Source organism: Pteropus vampyrus, unplaced genomic scaffold (assembly GCF_000151845.1).
Source record: "Pteropus vampyrus isolate Shadow unplaced genomic scaffold, Pvam_2.0 Scaffold165, whole genome shotgun sequence".
NCBI lineage: Eukaryota > Metazoa > Chordata > Mammalia > Chiroptera > Pteropodidae > Pteropus > Pteropus vampyrus.
The window spans coordinates 867,136-887,031 of record NW_011888946.1 but is presented as its reverse complement, the minus strand read 5'-3'; the positions used below and the strand labels follow the sequence as shown (position 1 = coordinate 887,031).

General features: G+C 38.4%; 1 protein-coding gene across 4 annotated transcripts in view; it reads left to right on the top strand.

Moving 5' to 3' along the window:
- The window catches only part of RHOBTB1 (Rho related BTB domain containing 1), a 61,608-nt gene that overhangs the window by 12,685 nt on the left and 29,027 nt on the right, over nt 1–19,896 (top strand). For all 4 annotated transcript variants that reach the window (XM_011370220.2, XM_011370222.2, XM_011370221.2 and 1 more), the window contains 2 exons: nt 11,167–11,368; nt 11,726–11,829. In XM_011370220.2, the coding sequence (XP_011368522.1) occupies nt 11,177–11,368; nt 11,726–11,829 (296 nt within the window). In that variant the 5' untranslated portion in view covers nt 11,167–11,176. The remainder of the gene's footprint in view (nt 1–11,166; nt 11,369–11,725; nt 11,830–19,896) is intronic.

Genomic DNA, 19,896 nt, shown 5'->3' with positions numbered 1-19,896 from the left:
TATATCTAAGAATATTATTCAGAATGAAAAGTAATGAAGTACTAATACATGCTGCAACATAAACGAACTTGAAAACATGCTAAGTAGAAGAAGTCAGACGCAAAAAGCCACATAGTGTATGATTCCGTTTATAAGAAGTGTCCAGAATAGTCAAATCCATAGATACAGAAAGTAAATTAGTGGTTTTCAGAGCTAAGGGGTGAGGAAACTGGGAATGACAGCTAATGGGCACAAAGTTTCTTTTGGGGATAATGAAAAATTTCTAGATTTAGATAGTGGAAATGGTTTTACAACTTTACGAATATAATGAAACCCCCTGAAATGTATGCTTTAAAAGGTGAGTTTTATGGCATGTGAACTTTATCTCAATTAACCAAAAAAGATAATATATTTTCACTGTAAAAAAATTGGAAACCAAAGGAAAGTAGAAAAATGGCAACAAGTTAGAGCCCCATTATCCAGTGACAATTACTGTTTTCTGATTAGTGTCTCCTTTACATTTTCTTTCTCTATGCGTTGTTGTTACAGATGGAAGAGGATGAGGTTGCTTGTCTTTAGATGACAGAGACACAATCATTAAATTATAAGAAGTATTGACATATTAATGCTCATTCATGACCCCCCCATAAAAAACAGGGTAGGTCCCGAGGTAGATCCACATAGTTGGTAGAAAGAAACAATGGATGGAAATTCAATGAAGAGAAGCAGAGAGCAATGGCTAGCCCTGTAAGAGGGGAAGAAGAAGCACCTAAAGGGAAAAGATCTGGGATCCTGAGAGGCAGAAAAACATTTGAGCAGTTTCCATGAGAGGTGCAACTCTTTGTTTTGCTGCAAGACGCCAATATATTATGTAAACCACCTCTCTATTCTTAAATACCCATATTGTTTTCATAGTTTTCTCAAAATCACATTTGTGTTTCAGATGTATCACTGTGCTAAGGTGGTACTTCAAATGAGAGAATGAGGATGAAGGCCTAATTTTATTTGAGTTACACATATCTGTTTATTTTATGTAATTTTCATCGACTATATTTCAGGTTACTATCCTGCACTTTCCCCTTAATAGTGTAACATTAGTATTTCTTTATATTATTGCAAGCTCAACACAAATATAATTTTAAATAATAACAATCTTAATAGATGGGACTTATTGAGTGCTCTCTTGATGGCAACAGGCACAGTGATTAAAATATTTTACAAGCATTATCTAATTTAATCTTCACAACAACCCATTGTGGGAGGTAATTGTCCCTAGTTTACAAATAAGAATATAGAGGCTTAGAGAGATTAAATAATTTGCCTACTTATAGCCTCATCCACTGTTAGTTTATATACTCTCACTATCTTCTTTTGCATGATCAAGTACATGGATCAGATTTTTTTCTTCTGCTGTTTCTTATAGAATATCTACTTCAATAGACCCTTGCTCTATTTCTTTAGCTAATTGCTTGTCCTTTTCTATGTGTTAAGGTTTTTAATAGACCATATGTTCAATGGTCTGTGTTTACTTGATTTATACAAAAAAAAGATTCATGCTGGCCAAAGATTGAAATATATTCTAAATACTTGGATAATCTTAGGCTCTGTGGGGGACCAAGGTGGGGCTCTACAGTGACCCAGAAACCCACCCAGTTCCAGAGTAGACAAGCAAAGCTGTTCAGTATAGCATGGATTGAGAGAACTTTTGAAGGTGAGATAAGGATACTGGTACATCACTGAAGATGTACCAGTGTTCAGCCTTAGAAATTGCACCCTCTCCCCCCACTCCCTCTCACATTAATGGCACAAGGTCAGTCACTCTTGTTGTGGTGTCAAAACTGAAATGGCCTGGTTGAGCAGGCTGGAGGAAGCAAAGAAATAAAGTTTTTCCTGTGCTCAGTGCTATCTATCTGGTCCATCCTAAGCCAGGGACAGTCACTGGGGCTAATCTTTGTCCATGCCAGTATGCTGGTTTTCTAACAGCTTTCCAGTGGCTCCACAATATGTTCTTCCCACCCTGTCCCAAATCAGGCCAGCTCTCACTACTACACATCACGGGCATCTGTGCTGAGGAGCATCCTGCATACATCCCAGGCAAACTCTGTTCCTGGTGGAAATGAGCAGTCGCTGGTCTTCAGTGACTTTCTCACTTGGCTCTACAGAAGTCAATTAGGCAGAAATCCTTCCAATATCTATTGTATGGTTACTCCTTATTCTTAGCTTCTGGTACTGTCCTGGAGTCTGCTATCTGTATAGAGTAAGGTTAATTCTAGTGAGATATGGGTAGAGGGTACCCAAGACATCTGTTCTTTTAATGCTATCTTGCCTTGAAGTCCAGCTAATTGCCTTCTGTAATGTGACATTTTTAGGTATAGATTGAACTCCCTCATTCAAGACTCACTTTTATTGCAATTATAAGTTGTTCTCCATATGTAGTGGGTACATGTGCCTCTCTTTTCTCCTTCTGTTCCAGCCAAGTAGTGACTCACTATAAAGGGTTTGGAACCCCTTGAATTAGGATGTTAAAGTCTAAGTAGATGAGCACTTTATGAGACCCTTATATATAAATAATATTAAGATTCATAAATTGGCTCTAGGCACTAGAGAACAATAAATGATCACATTCCTTCTTTTTTTTCCCTAAGTCAGATCTGGCCCTAAACCACTCCTGTCTGCCTATATTGGGGCTCTCCTATGCCCTCCTCACCTTCCTAGGCCTGGTCCTTGGTCCCTTGTGGTTCCCATGGTTACTGATGCTCTTCGCGAAGGGAGCCATGGCTGGTGTGATGCCATCTGTCAAACACCGCTCTCATGATGAGCCACACAGATGTCCCTCAAGGTGTTCCTCTCAACGACTGCAGGCTTAGCCACATGCTGCTGCTTTCGAGGCCATGAGCTTAATGATCAGTCATCAGAGATAGCCGAGTGCAAGTTCTCTGACAGCCCCAGGTGGAAGTTTTCCTAAGGAGGATGAAGTGGCTGTACTTTCATATTCTATTGAACAAATATTTATTGAAATCACATTTGGCCAAAGCACTGACAAGATTTGAGGATTTAAAGATGAATAAGTCTCTGCTGTCAAAAATTTATAATCCTAGTGGTGTGAAATTCAGATACATATAAGCATAATTGTCAATATTACAAATCGGAATTTGATAAATATCCTAGGAGATGGTATAAAGGAAGCATGTTTTAAGTGCATCTTCTCCCAAAATGTCACTTGTGTCTGTCTACTTTGCTCCATCTCTGCTGACTCTACCCCAGTCTGAGCCACTATCCTTTCCCTCCCAGAGAATTTAGGAGCTTCCTAACTGGTCTTCCGTACTGTTCATATTTCCCACAGCACATTCTCCACACAGCAGTCTCAGTGATATCAGTGATATTTTAGAAAAGCAAATCAGAGCCTGTTACTCCACTGCTTACAGCACTTCAGTGGCTTCTCACTGAAGTGAGAATAAATCCATTTATTTAAACCCATTTATTATTCTCATTTAGAATAAAATCCAAATGCCTGACTGTGACCTAAAAGGCCATGCATGATCTGGCCCGTGCCTGCCTTTCTAACCGTTCCTCTCAACAGTTCCTCTCACTCTAGCTCCTCCGGGCCTGCTTCCTTTCTCGTCTCATGACTGGGCTCTTCTCATTCTCCAGGTAGCAGGAAAACGGGGCCCACTTATAGGGGCCTCCCTTGTCTTCCCCGAAAGCCTCTCATCCATTATTTTCTCTTATAACGTCCTTTCATTTTTCTTCAAAGACTTATTAAATGTATGATTACATCTACCTATTTAGTTGTCTCTCCCCACCTGACTATGTGGTCCAGGAAGGCAAGAACCATACCTGGCTTGTTTACTACTGTACACCTGTAGGCCTGGCACTCACTAAGGGTTCAGCCTAGATTTCTTGAACTAATTAAGACTGCCTGAGTCCTAAAGGTGGAGAACAGTTCCAGGGGCATGAGAAAGGGCATTCAAGAAGTAATGGCAAAAGCAAAGTCATCGAAGGAGAGGTTGGTTATATGGCATATCTGTAGACGGAAGTAGACCAGTGTGTTTAGAATGTAGCACACAGTTTACTAATGGTGGTTTTGAACCTATCCTTTAATTTTTATGCATCTTTTAAGCTAATTTTTTATCTGTTCTTTATTTCTCAATTATGGCAGCATTTATTAAGGGCAGTAGATAATTAGAAAGTTTGCTTCTAATCCTGGCTCAGCTCCCCCACTGACACTGAATCTTAAAAAAAAGTAGAAAGCATGATCTTGTATAGGTCTCCGTTATCACAAGGCTCTGGCAGGATGAGTGGATGTTTTGAAAAAGTGCCCTCTGTATTGTTTGTATTCCTGGGCTTCTATGCAGAGTCCTTTCTGTTACTTAATCTCTTTTCTGTTTGAATCAAAACTTTCGATTGAAAAAAAAAAAAAGTGTTGATTTGAATGAGGAAAGGCAATTTTATCCTGGAGCTATAATTCTGTGAAGTTTGATTTAAGGGAGCCCAGCCCAACCCTGCCTGTCTCCTTCTCAGCTCTGGACCCATTCTCTATTCCAGCTGAGATGTTTATATTATGCCTAAAGCAGCTCCTGCTTCCCTAAAACTGGTGATTAAGAGCTCAGGATAATGAAATCTGCACAGTTGAAACTTGGCTATTGGCTATAGTTATTATGCAACTCTTAACATTTCCCTTTTATTTCTGTCAATAATATAAAACTCTCTACTTTTCTTTCGAATACACTAAAATTTGTTCCACTAGTATTTTTAATGACCAAGTTAAATTATTTCTTAATGTTCAGATTATATGCTTTACTAAAGGACAAGAAGATTTAGTGGCTGTGCAATAGCATTCTTCAAACTGTCTATGAATAACGGAATGGAGCTAAAAGTACAAAGGCCTCTCTATGGGTCTTAGATTTTCATCTTTAAGCAGATTGTTCACCATGCCTTGATTAAAATAGCAAATAGAACAAGAAACAGCAAAAGTGATGGCAAGGACTGGCATATTCCAGTGGTGGGTGATTTTGAGCAATTAGGAGATGCTTAATCTGCCCACCCTCCCTAAATATCTGAATTCCTAATGTTAGAAATTCGAATAGTGGCCCTACACTAAAGCGCACCTCTCTGGAGCAAGCAGGAATATCTTGAGTTTCATCAGCCACAGTGCCCCTGAATTATTGAATTATGGGGACAGGACTCTTTGATGGTCATTTTGCCATAGTGTGATTGAGGGAGTGAATGTGCCTGATACTTCCTGAGAGCCTGTTTCTTAAGAACAGGATACCGTGAAGGCCGTTCTCTCAAGGACTAAAGGCGAGGTGCCACAATAGGAAGGGCAATGATTTGAATAGGAGACCAGGACAGCTAAGGTCACATCTGGCTATGTCACTGTTTTACCCATGGTTGGCCCTAGCAGAGAGTCACTAATTGGTGGACCTATGCACCAGAGCGGCTAGTCGGAGAAAGGTTTGCAGAAGAGGGGCATTGCATACTCATATATTCCAAGCAGGTCAACAAATACAGTTCCCCAGAAATGCTTGATGATCATTAAGTTCATGAAACAGGCACTTTGAAGGTATAGCCCCAGGAAAAATAAAAGATTCACAAACCCCCATTTCATGATTTGCTAATATAGGAAAAAAATGAATGTATGTGTGTTTATGATTGCTTCTCCTGGAACAATGTAGTGGTACAGAGGAGAAAGTAAATCAGTCTGTGTGGAGGCAGGGCAGTTAGGAAAGCTTTTTAGAGGAGGTATATCTGAATAAGGTTTTAAGGAATTAATAGAATTTGCCAGGCAGACAAGGAATGGTTAGAGGGTTGGCAGAGGGAATGCTGTGTGTGAAGGCACTGAGGTAGCAAACAACATTTAGAATTTGGGAAGCCATTTTGTGTGGCTACATCATGCTGTATTAGTTTCCTATTGCTGCTGTTAACAAATTACCAAAAATTTAGTGGCTTAAAACAACACTGAGTTATTATCTTATAATTCTAGAGGTCAGAAGTCTAAAATAGGTCTCACTGGGCTAAAATCAAGGTGTTAGCAAGCTGTGTTCCTTCTGGAGGCTTTGGAGGAAAATCTGTTTTCCGGCTTCTAGAGGTCACTTGCATTCCTTGGTTTTTGGCCCCTACCTGCATCTTAAAAGCCAGCAGTGTAGCATCTTCATATTTTTCTCTGACTCTGACCTTCTGACTACTTCTTCCATATATAAAGGGCCTTGCGATTGTGCTGGAGCAACCCAGATGATTCAAGATAATTTCCTCATAGTAAGGTCAACTGAGTGGCAACTTTAATTCTATCTGTTACCCTAATTCTCCCAGGCCATGTAACAGAGCATATTCATAGGTCCCACAGATTAGGACATGGACATATTTGAAGGACTATTATTCTGCCTACCTCACATGCAGTACAAGGTGTTGAAGGTGATGATAATGAGAAAAGTTGTCACGATTCATCAACCCTGTGTGGAAGAGATCATCTCTCCGTATGGGGGCCTATAATCTGATTTTTTTTAAATGGAGGAGTCAGGGTGCTGGAGATTTTCTTAAAATATGTTTCAGATAACTATTGCTACATAACAAATTACCCCTAAACTTGGTGGCTTAAAATCACAATCTATTATCATGGGATTTTGCTAGGTGATTCCTGAGCTGGTTTCAACTGGGCTCCATCATAAAGCTACATTCAGCTAGAAAGTTAGCTGGATTATAAGATCCAAGATGGCCTCACACTATATGGCATTTGGTGAAGCCACCGGCAGAGCTGCCTCGGTTGTTCTCACTGTGAATGCACATCCTCTGCTAGGCTAGGCCAGCTTCCTTAGATGATGACCTTGGGACAGTCTTCCAAAAGCATGAAGATAGAGTTGCAGGGCCTCTGGACTCACAGCATCACCACCACATTCTTTTGGGTTGAGCCAAGCAGTCACAAGGCTAGCTCAGATTCAAGAGGAAGGGAAATAGAGTCCATCTCCTGATGGAAGTTGCTTCAGAGACCGTATTTCATCTAGCATAAACTGTAAAGATAAGTATTTTTGCTCTGAGAGTAGAATTTTGAAATCTAAATTTCAGATGTAAAATACTCCTGGATGACAACACTATCCAGCACATTACCAAAACTATGAATGGCTCAAGTAGAGTGTGGCAAAGATCACTGGCATTGAAGAGGTAAAGAAACTGTGAAGCTAAGGGTAAGGCGCATCATCCTGCATACACAACAAGAGAGCTGAGTCGTTGGCAAATGTGGAGGAGGGACGTGAAGTCCAGGAGATGATTGTAATAATGGCATAGGCAGATATGGGATAATCAAGCTAGATAGTAATAATGGCATAGGCAGACATGGGATAATCAAGCTAGATAGTAATAATGGCATAGGCAGATATGGGATAATCAAGTCTGATAGCCAGATAATTTGATAGCCATGACCACTGTGTTCTAAGTCACCCTTGTAAATGGCGGGCACCAGCACCCAGAGCTGCAGCCACCCTGCACCACCTCACCAAGTCCTTCATTTCCCAACCTCCACATTATCTTGTTCACTTGCCAGTTTTTAAATAAAATTATTACCTCTGACTTCCAGAGTGTGCAGGTAACTTCTTCAGCTATTTTAACTATCAACATCTATATCCGGAGGATTCAGTGAAAGTATGACATGAAGTTCAAGTCAGTTGTGAGTAAGAAGACTACAAAGCCGCCATAATAACAGGTTGCCAGTATCAGTTCTTTCTAGCTTTTTTTAATGTTTTCTTTGCCTCCTCAGATGTGTATCTAAAGGCAAAAGGGTATCTGTGTAGATCTGCAGGATTTATAGTGGTGAAATTTATTAACAATCTTAAATGAATAGTATTTATTACTCTCATTCTAGATAAATAAAAATCAAAAACCAGATAGTCATCATCCAGATGGTCCCAAGAGATCATTCAACCATAAGAGTGCTAGATATGAATTAATTAGAGCCCCTAACAAGTAAAGAAGGATAAAACTGCATATTTTTATAATTACTACCATAATTTAATGTTTATTTGTTTATATGTAACAAATGAACAATCAGTTTACAGTGATAAATGTGTAGCATGCGTTTACATCCTTGGCTGTGACTTCATACCCTTAAAATGTTTTTTAATTATGACAAAATTAATTTCTACCCAAAAAGAAAGATCTTTAGTATTTGAAAATCCAGAACACCCTTCCTGAAAATTCCATGCCTAAAGTGATTGATCTGGGCTCTGAGTATTTAATTCTGCCCTGCTTTTAATTTCTCTTACATGCTGTCCCCCTAGCACAAAGTTCACCAACTCTGGCAGTCACTTTGGTTCTGAGCAGATTGCTAGAGATTAGAAGATCCACGGATGTTATTCTCACCTTTGACACAGAAGCATGAGATGAGTCTATAAATAAGTAATGATATTTTTGTATTCATAGCCTTAATATAAAAATAGGAGGCCTTGTACCTCTAAAGTAATCTCCTGTAATAGCTACACAGCTATTCCACCAATATTGCCAATAATCCCAAATTATTTTGCAGGAATTCCTTTTTGGGGGCTGCTGTCAGAGCTAGTTGCAAGCCAACAGGAAAACTAATTCTGTAGTTTTGTGTCATATCTCAAATTTGACTAAATTCAAGCATTTCCCAAATTTTAGAGGTTGGGTCTCTGTGTCTTTTCATTATCTAAAAAACTAAAATTCACTTAAAAGAATAAGGTTTTCCACCACTTAGGGCATTCAAAATAACATATGTCAAGTTCCAGAGTTGTGAGGCTCCAAATGAACCTGTTTTTCTGGCACACGATAATATCACCAGAAACTTACTGAAGACTCTTAAGAAGCATTACCACTTTCATTCTAGAATCTAGAAATGCCCCCTAAAAATATTTCGAACCTACCTTTCTAACTCTATTATTGTTTAGTTAACTATATCCTCCTCCCTACCCAAAACTTTTCTGCCTTCTTTGCATACAGTCAGCTATGCTCCATCTTGTATTTATGTTCTTTGTTTTTCAATGAATTAGCCTTTAATTGCTCTACAAAACTTTATCCCTTTTACAGATTGTCTATTAAGTTTATGATTTTGCATCTAATTGTGGTCTTCTAATCTTGTTGTCATCTAAAGGCATTCATCTTCAGCAACATGATTATAACTTTCGAAGTGGTTCGTGTGTCAGGTATGGCACCAGGGACTGAAAACACTAGTTTACCCAATCCTTACAACAACCTTAGGGATTGGTACTGTAATTCTCACTTCATAGGTGAGGAAGCTGAGGCTCACAAAGTGCAAATAACTTGCCCAAAGTCAAATGACCAGAAAAATGGAGAGACTAGGATTCAAACTCACATCCCATCTAAGGCAGGGATTTTGTAACCTTGGCACTATGACATTTGGGGCTGGCACTATGACATTTTGTTGTGGTGGTTGACATGTGCTTTCTAGTATGTTTAGCAGAATTTCTGACCTCTACTCACTAGAAGCCAGTAGCATTCCCTCAACCCCATTGTGATAACCAAAAATACCTCCAGACATTGGTAAATGTTCTCTGACTGGTCCTTAAGAACCTCTGATCTAATGCCAAAGTCATGCTTTTACCATTTATACTATTAAATAGGGAAGTAGTAAAACCATAGAATGTTAAGGTGAGATTTTAAAGAGATCAATTTGAGGAGTCACCCCATCTAGCTGATCATCAAAATTAGAGATTTGCTTAAGATTCTTTCCCCACCAAAGAACTTCAGAATCCGCATTTGCCAGGTGGGGGCGGTGAGGGCAAGCATCTTTCTCTTGTAAGCCTCTCCATGCTACATGTGGGAACCACAGAGCAGATCCTAACCTCACCACACATCCGTTCCTTAAATCACTCCACTCTATTCCTGCCAAATAGTTCTCTAGCCTCTGGTTTATCACCTCCTATGGTGTTACAGGAGACAATCCCATGTTCAGATGGTCTTAACTGTGAAAAAAACATTCTTCTTAATATTCTTCCTTCTCTCTCTCTCTCTCTCTATATATATTCTTAATCTCATATTATCCAAATGATCATTTTTCTCAAATCAGTTGAATTAAACAAATACTTATTGAGTTCCCATTATGTATTAGTTCCTGCTCTGAAGATTCTTTACCATTATAGCCATTAAAATCATTATTGACTCTTTAAAAATGATAACCTAACCAGTTTTTTCGGTTTAACAGTAGACTCTCTCAGCAGGGCAATTGCAGTTCATTAAAATCTTAAAATCTTAAAATGGGTGGTCACCCATCCAGCTTCTACCAAGAAGAAGCCTGCTGCTCTGCAATTTGTGGAGGTTCCTGTCTGCGGAAGCAAAGCTGACAACAGCTTTTCCTCTTCCTCTTGACCCCTCACTCAGAAACCCTCTTTAAACCTTTTTTAATGGTTTCAGGAAGATTCTAAAGTAGTTTCTCATCTTGGTAAAGTCATATTTTACCAAATGCTCTAGATTTCTTGATGAAAATAGAGAAAGGAAGAAAATTAAAAAATATATTGTTTTATAGTGCCCCTCTTGAGAATATCTTTTTGAAGAATTTGATATAAATAATTAATAAATAAATAAATAAATAATACAAGTTAATTTTTTTAACATATCAAAATTTAGTGTTACAGTTTACTCTTCTTTAAAGTCAGGTAGTCCTTCCTGCTTACACTTTTGAGTCCCCTCTAAGTTATCATGATAGCTCAGAATCTATTTAAAAAACTGCTTTTCAATGAGAGATAAGATTCACTGGAAGATTCTAATGGTAGAAACACTGGTATTGCCAAGGCAGCTTATGCCTCAATGTCTCAGGTTAAACCTGCAGGTGACAAGTCCCTTTAGCAGGTCATGAGTCCCTTTAGAAGGTCAACATGAGTAGCTAGTGAGCTATAAATGTGTGCCAGCAGTCCTGACTCGTCTGGATAGAGCTCCAGTAGGCAGGTTGTGTTTAGAGAAAACCAAGGAGAAAATAACACGTTAACCGGAATAAACCGTTTGGGGTCAAAATAACAATCTGGTGTTTTTGTACTTGTGTGAGATATAAAAAGAAAACGCAAGTTTCACTTAGGCTTAGTATAAACTTCCAAACTTCTTGCTTATGCTTGGGTACCTCCGAAGAAGTGCCTGGACAAAGAGAAATCTGCCGGAAGCCGTGCTCATGTCTTCGATTGCTCCGGAAAGCCCGGTGTCTTTAATGTGGTATCCACTCTCTTGTTATAGAGTTTTATAAATGGACACTGACATGGACTACGAAAGACCCAACGTTGAAACCATCAAGTGTGTGGTGGTGGGAGACAACGCTGTGGGAAAGACACGCTTGATCTGTGCCAGAGCATGTAATACGACATTAACACAGTACCAGCTGCTGGCCACCCATGTACCAACCGTGTGGGCAATTGACCAGTACCGGGTCTGCCAAGAGGTAAGATATACAGTTTCTTTAGAGTCCTCAGGGCACATCATTGCAAGTGCCTGTCTGATTTTTAAAGGACAAAGAGGGTTAATTTGTACATTCGAAATAAAATCCTTTTAGTGCCACAAGAGAAAATAAAAGCAAAACTCAAACTTAGAAGTATGGCTATAGGTATCCAGAATGAGGAAGCTTTGAGTCATACGATTCTAGGAAGAGAATTAGGACTTAGCTTAAGTTCCGTTAGGTGAAATGAGAAAGCTAAACGTGAGTGAATCAGGTGGGCATTGAGGAGTGCTGACCTGCACGCTCTTCTCCCAGGGAGCTGTGAATGACACTGAGCATGGATGCTCTCTCTCCCTCCTGCAGGTCTTGGAGCGTTCCCGGGATGTTGTCGATGAAGTGAGTGTTTCTCTCAGGCTTTGGGATACTTTTGGCGATCATCACAAAGACAGGCGTTTTGCATATGGCAGGTAAAACAAGACTAGTGCAGTGCCGCTAAGCTTGAGTACAATTTCCTTTCCAAAACCCACAGCTGCTTCATAAATCAACAAAAACCACATCATATGGACTTGAAATGTGTTGGGTTCTGCACTGTGTCTAAAAAAAGAAAAAAAAAATCTAAAACGGCATTGTTTCCTGTTGTCAAGAAAAGCAGTCTGCCTTGCCACTAGGTTCCTCCCAGGAAGTACTTTACTTAAAACAACCAGTGCTAGTTAAACTGGGACATTTGCTAGATGAGGATTCTTTTGTGCTCTCAGCCTTGGGCTGCTCTGATTGCTGTTTTCCTCAATAATGCTTTATTTGCCTTCTGTTAAAATATTTTATTTTAGTGCTTGACCACCCTACTTCTGCAGGTCTCTGGTCTTTTCATGACCACATTTTACAGAGTCTGATGTTATTTGTTTTGAGCTTTGTTATCTGAAAAGTCTATTACTTTTATTTGAAGGTCATTTTTAAGAAGAAAGAAAAATATCTCTGAAGTCCTTCACAAGGCATATTTCCAAAGTGAACTGAAGCACTAATGTCTATTTTTTATTTTAAAAAAAAAAAAAAAAGGAGGAAGAAAGAATAAGAGGAAGAAAAAGGGAAAGTCCAATAAAGGGAAGATCAATCTAAAAGGACATTAATATGAGTAGGAACATGGTCAAGGTGACAAAATATTTAGCAACTTCTTGTCACCAAAACTCCAGAGGAGTCTCTGTGACTCCAACTCTCTGAAAGTCTCTCTCAGGGAATGTTTTATAGCTATCAAAATCCAGATAAGGTTTTCCTACCCCTTGATTGTAAATTAACACATTCATTTTAAGTTTAAAATTTAGGTCTCATGGGTCAGTTGTCCCTTGTAACATCAGACATCATGTTACCTCACAGGATTCGATTAGTTATATAATCCAACACATAAGTTACTCCTTGATATTGAGATAAACATTTCTGAAAGTACCTTTATTTCTTCAGGCCAGTAGCTCTCTGAAGGCTCTGAGCAGATTTTTATTGGCATTTATTCAAGTGATCTCAAATACTGAATAAAATGTTTAAAGGGTTTGCCCTATTCCTGAGTAGTTCATACACTGAAAGAATTTAGCCCAGTTTGTTCAAGGGGATTCAGAGAGAGGCATATGAGAGTAAATATTGGTTTTAATGTAGCAACAACTCTTGGTAGCAAGGACTTTTGAACTTAATATTCAGTATCATAGATACTTTCTTCTTGAATTTCCCGTTTTGCTGTTTTTTCTTTCCATAATGTTCTTGATTCTTATCTTAGTTGCCATGTAGTTTTTTTCTTTTGTCCGAGTGTGGTAATATTTATGGTTTTAAAGAAGTATAATAAAATGATGACTTTAAGCAAAGTAGGGATGACACAATAGATTTCAAAGGACTATTTGTACCCCCACTTCCAAGAAGGTGTCATGAAACGATGGGCCTAAATAAATATGAGCTTACTAAGATATTGGGTTTAACTTCTATAGGCTGTTTCAACAGCTGTGGTTTGTTGCTTCTTGATATTTATGCATTTGAAATAATGTATTTTATCTTGGGCCCATATGTAAACTTGTATTGTGGTAATATAAGAGGCTGCTTCATTATCATGTGAGATTCCTGTTTAGGATTAATTTAATGGTGCAATGGCCTTCATAGATCTAATATTGACAGGCTTCTACATTGGGCCTCGTCCAGCTCCCTGATGTATCTGGAGTCATTTTACAATGTGTCATGCCTGTGCTTGTTCACCAACAAAAATAAACTGCTCTTTCATGTGACTCCATCAGTTCAAAGTGCATTGTTCTGCTCCCTTGTCTGTAGTGTTCGCTTCTATCAACTGTAACCAATTCCCCCTTTGATGGAAATAGGACGTGCTTTCTGAGCCAAGTCTAATTCTCGGAGCAACACGGAGGGGCTTCAGGAAACACTCTGTGTTTCTGGCCGAGTTCCCCGTGGGCCTCCCTTTATGCACATGTTTGTACCTTGTACTTCCTCTGTCTTTTCCAATTCTCCACAGCCTCGAGGTGTCCTGCCACAGACCCCACCACTGGTAAAGAACAAAAACCAGAGCTGTTCTGTCTTGGGACTCCAGCATGTTTCTGTAAATGTTAAATATGCAATACTATATTGATGTGGCACCAAAAAAATTACATTCTGTGGAAAAGTATGATAATAGTAGGAGTTTCTTTTATTCAGTATACAGCTCTGACCTCTGCGTTTCATTACCGTGTGAAAGCTGTTTAATTTCTTTATGACTTCCATTTTTAGCTACATATAATTTATAAAGGAGAAAAATCCTAATTACAGTTTCTGATAATCAGTTTGGTTTACAAACCTGTTTTTGACTGATGTTTTTACTATACTTGGTGTGAATTACAAGTCAGTAGTATGTGATATATTCCTTATATGTGAAAATGTACTTGGAACCTTTTTGAAATAATTCATTTGGTTCTTGTGATGAGAGTGAGAGAAAGCGTATTTATACTGAGATGCCTGAGACCTCACCTTCAGTTCCCTCTGCTTCTTAGCACCGAGCTAGTTAATAATTTGCCCCCTCAAACAGTCTTTGGCATAGACAAGCTCTAGTTTGCAGAGTGGATGGATCCTCTAGGTCAAGGGGGTGTCAGTTTGCTAACTTGCAATTTCTCTAGTATAGTAGAACCATAACCAGAATATCAGTGCTCTCTTCATGGTTTAAAGTCAAGTATTCAACCCTTTTTTTAGCCAACTAGAATAATAGCTCCAATGTATCAAAAGTCTATAATGTACCAGTCACAATATTAGGTGCTTTGCCAATGTTCGTTTAGTTAATCTTTTTAGGAATCCTAGGAGGCAGAGATTATCTCCATGCTATTGTCGGGCAGAGTCATATTCTTTTACTACCATAACTTGCCCAATAGTGAGTTTCAGAAGTAGATTCAAATCCAGCCCTGTCTGACTCCTGGCTCCCACTCTTTCTACTATATCAGGCTACCTCAACCTCATTTTAAACAGGATACATCTGAAAACCACCCCACATTGATAAGCTGGGTGTCTATTTGCTATATATTTGTGTAAAGGCCTAGACTTAGATGAGATCTCAAAGGGTCATCTGGTTGACCTCATTTCTTCAGGAAGGGAAATTATCCATCTAAGAAAAGGTATTGCTAAGAGGTCCTTGTATTTGATGGATATAAAAGGTAGCCAAGTAGCATCAGCATCCTAACACTTAACACATTTGAATTCTGTCAAACCCTCTCTTGTCTGCAGTGAATGACTCCAACTCTCTTGTAGCCTTTCTTCCTACCACCTACTTTCTACCCACTTTTGGATGAACTTTTGAAGCTCTTTTCTGGATCTTTTAAAATGTCAAGAACAAAACTGTACATAGTAACCATGACTGTGATCAGCTGCTCTTTTTTGGCAAGGAAAGAGCCTTTTTTTAAAGGGATATCACTCAACTCAGAGTTTTTCTCCAGAAGTATTATTCCCTGGAACTAAGAATGAAATGTTCATGCTTCAGTACCTGTGGACAAGTAGGATGGGCTCTGCCTTCAGTAGGATATCTGGGCCCCTCTGTTCCTCTCCTATAGTCACATCACAAATAAATAGTTACAAATTGTATTGTTTCTTTTCCTTGAAAACCTCCATCATTGGTCTGTCTCAGGATCAGATAACCTTCAAACACTTAATAAAGCCTATGGTGCTGGAGGTGGTGGTGATAACAGCAGCTACGATTTAATCAGGGCTTCCCGTGAGCCAGGCCTGTTCTAGGTGCTCTATGAATCTTGTCTCACTTCATTCCTGTGGTGACCCTGCAAAGTAGGCTCATTTCACAGTTGAGCAAACAGGCACAGAAAGGGGCCAAGGTCAGACAGCAAAGAAAGAATGGAAATGAACTTTTCCTGTTAGTTTTGTCTGCCTCCAAAGCCTGTATCTTCCCTTTCCATCATGCTTTTGTGGCTGATAATGATGATCGATGACAAACTCCCTTAAATTTATTACTGGTACAATCTAATTATTATGCTATTCTTTGCTGTCTATCGCCGGCTCTAATATTCCATTCTCTTAAGCTTTTAATACATAGCAGATAATTTACATGCATCCATAAGTAGCTAAACATGAATCCCTTCATTTTCAGTAGAAAGGATATATTCAAGCGAACTTTCTAAGACTTTGTTGGAAACTTGGTACAGTCAGCCCACTGTATCTGCAGGTTCCACATACACAGATTCAACCAACCATGGATCAAAACTATTTTTTTAAAAAAAAGTTGTATTGTTTTTGACAGGTACTATGTAGTTAAGCCTACAATGGCTGCATTTACACTGAGCATGTACAGATTTTTTTCCTTGTCATTATTCCCTGAATAATACAGTATAACAACTATTCAAGTGTTTACATTATATTAGATATTATAAGTAATCTAAAGATAGTTTAAAGTGTACAGGAGAATGTGTATAGGTTATATGCCAATACTACACCATTTTACATAAGAGACTTCAGCATCCTCAGATTTTGGTATCCAAGGGGGATCCTGGAACTAATCCTCTGTAGATACCAAAGGACAAGGATACTTTATATGAAATGCTTTCTCCCCAAAATTTAACTTAAGCATTCAGAACCAATGTACTTGCCCCTACCTATACCCAACAGTTTCTGGGCATATTTTCAGTCCAGTTGGAATCCACTTATTATATAAATTATCTTTATACCCTGAACTTTCTCAAATGCTTTTACCTTCTATGAAAAGTACAGTACGTTTTAAATGACAACATTAATCAGAGCAATGGTTTCTCTGTATCTATTTAGATAAGGTGGGTTTAGTTTCACACTGAAGGCACATATAATCAGATATAGCATGAATACATTCCATTTTGAATGCTCGGTTAAGGCCCTTTAAAAAAGTCAGGACTCTAGTGTTTATGTCTTTGTCTGGGATTGGCTGTACTTATGGTTAATGGTGAGAGAAAAAGTCAGAAACAATTAATGCGTATAGATAGTATTTTGAAGTAGCTCTTATTGTTTGTAGCACATTCTAAACACTGAGCCAAAAATATCATTCTAATGATTTCAGGATGGCAAAAAGCCTGTTGGTCAGAGAAACACATCAAAAGGAGGTAGACCAGGACCAGGACTAAGGTTAGACAAATAAGGCATTCACTTTGAGAATAAAATAGAAATAATAATAATTTTTAAAAGATAGGGTCACTATTACTGATTTTTTATTTCTGCCTCAGGCTCAGTTATGGCACTGCTACTATTCCTGACTTTATTTAAAATTTTGGTATTTTGTTCATAATGGATTTTTTTTCTTTTTCATTTTTTTTTAATATTCATCTGGATTACTGAGTTTGTCAGCATTTCTTTAAATTTAGCACCTGAGGCAAGTGCTTCACTCTCTTCACCCAAGACCTGGCCCCAATGACGGACTTTATAAATGAATAACAAGATAGCAAAGCAGGGAAAGTTAGCAATGCATGTACTTTATGGAAAAGTGATCCAAACCCCATTTCTAAATGTGTGGTACAAATGATCTGGGCAAATTTTTGTAACTTATGTCTTGAAGATATTTAGTCTTGTGTACTGCTATGGCATAAAGAACTAAGAATTGCCCAGGTTATAGAAAACAGTAGAAAGATATAAGAAAATCAGCTAGTTGGCCAAGGGACAGGAATAGTTGTTCCCTAAGATGGTAGGCTAAAACTGCTAGTTCTCATACTTGAGTATGCTTAATCACACTGGTTAATCTGATGTCACAGTCTTGGGGAGAGGGGAATTGGCAAAATTTAACAAGTACCTGGATGATTGTAGAGCAGGTGGTTCTCAGGACATGCTCTGGTAAACACTGCCATGGAATTATCCTGATGCTCTTTACTGAACCTCAGCCAAGAGGAAGGAATCTCTTGAAGATTAGAGATTAGTGAAGGAAACCGGAGGAACAGAACACATACTGTGTGATTCCATTTCTACAAAATTCTAAAAAGTGCAATCTAATCTATAGTGAAAGAAAGTAGATCACTGGTTGTCTGGGAAAGAGGATAGAGGGAGGGATGGATGGATTACAGAAGGACACAAGGAAACTTTGAAGGGACGGAATGTTTGTTTTCTTGATTGGGATGATAGTATCAGGGGTGCATACTTGTATCAAAACTAATCATATTGCATACATTAAGTATGCAAAGTTTAGTGTATTTTAATTGTATTTCAATAAAGTGTTTTTTTAAATAGAAATATTTTTATGAGCAATAAAAGTAGTCTGTGATATGTGAGAAAATTTGCATGGTAGACAATATATGTTTTAATTATTTATAAAACTTAAAGTCAGTTCTCATTGAAAACATAAATCATTTGTGTGAACTTAGGGAAGAAAAATGGGACCTGATTCTTAAAAGCAGAATATGGGAAATGGAGATGGTTCTAGAATCTCAAAGCTAATTATGGGACACTATCAAATTGTCCCAAAATCATGCTGGTTCCCTTTTCCCGGAGAAGGAGTCCTCAGATATGGAGATCATAGTCTGACCAAGTGGCCTATGTCTTTGGCTGTAGTTATGTTTATATAGTTTTCTAAGATAATACGTTTGACCAGGTACCCTGTGATAGCCATAACAGAGAACACCACATTCCATGAAAGTTTTCTATTTCTCCACCAAATAGTAACAATTTTGTCTTTTGTAGTTGGTTCATTGTGGAACTGGAAAATGCAATGGTAACTTCTGAGAGTATACTAATGGTCTTCTCCACTTGGTACTCAGTCACTCTGGTTGGGAACTGGGTGCAGAGTGGAGTAATCAGGAGTGTCCTCTCACTGGGTTAGTCAGCTACATGAAGGTGCGAGGCTCCACTATTGTGAGTTTCTCTGAATGGGTCCCAGCCTGCCTTTCTAGCCTCATCTCTTGCTCCAGGCATAACAAGATATTTGTAGTTCCCTGTCCTCTATAGTTTCTAGGCCCACAAACATGTTTTTCGTCCACATAGAAATTATGTCCTTAGCTCACCTTTTCTTTACCTACTTAATTACTGCTAATATTCTAAGAATTTAGAACAAGGGTCACAAACTCCCAGAAGTCCTCTTCATACTCTTCTTAGCCTTCCTGTCACCTTCAGAATCCAGGTGAACTGTCTCTGCTTTATGTTCGCACAGAATACCTCTGCAAATCTCTATTGCAACCATGATCGCATTGTTTAAAAATTGTTCCTTAATCTGTTTTTTCTATTCCCTTTATCCTATTATTCCTAGTATCTTTAGAACAGGGATTTTGTCTTTATACTCTATGTTTCCAATGCCTAGGCCTGGTACATAGTAGGAGCTTAATAAATGTTAGTGGAAGGAGTACATGAATCTATCACTCGAGCTTATACAAGCCAGGATCTTCTAAGGTGTTTACGAGGAAATAATATTATAACTAACTCCAAATTATTTCACTAGGTAGTATTTTTATTTCCATTTTAAAGTAAGCATAACAAATCATGTACCAACCTGAAAGTGACAAAGATGGAAAACACTGGTGCTTAGCCTCTCTTTAATGAATTAGCAAGGAAAAGATAAGCTATGAAGCCAGGAGAAAAAGGAGGGAGACACAGTCAGACACAACCCCAAAATCTCCCTTTTTTCCCCCAGATATTTGGATTTGTAAATTTTTTTTTTGGAATGCATTGTTTGAATGAGTATTCTTAAACAGAGAATAACTTGTATTAATAGTAATACTTTTCCAACTATAAGTTGTTTCTCCTCTGGGTATCATTTCCAAGATCTTTATAAGAATCATTTTCAAAAATTATTTTATATATGAATATATATTTTAATCCATTTGCCCAAAGATGAGGGTATTAAGTAGAATAATCAAAGGTAGATTATTAGTGCTCCGTGCTCATCCAAAACAAATAAACAAACAAAAATACATTATAGCCATCTTGGTGGCTGCTCTTGGTCGGGGGCCATCCCATACCTAAGGCAAGAAGATGGTAGATGCAAAGAAGGCAAAAAAGTCCCTAAAGTCCATCAGCTCTAGGCTCCAACTTGTTATGAAGAGTGGAAAGTACATGCTGGAATACAAGCAGACTCTGAAAATGAT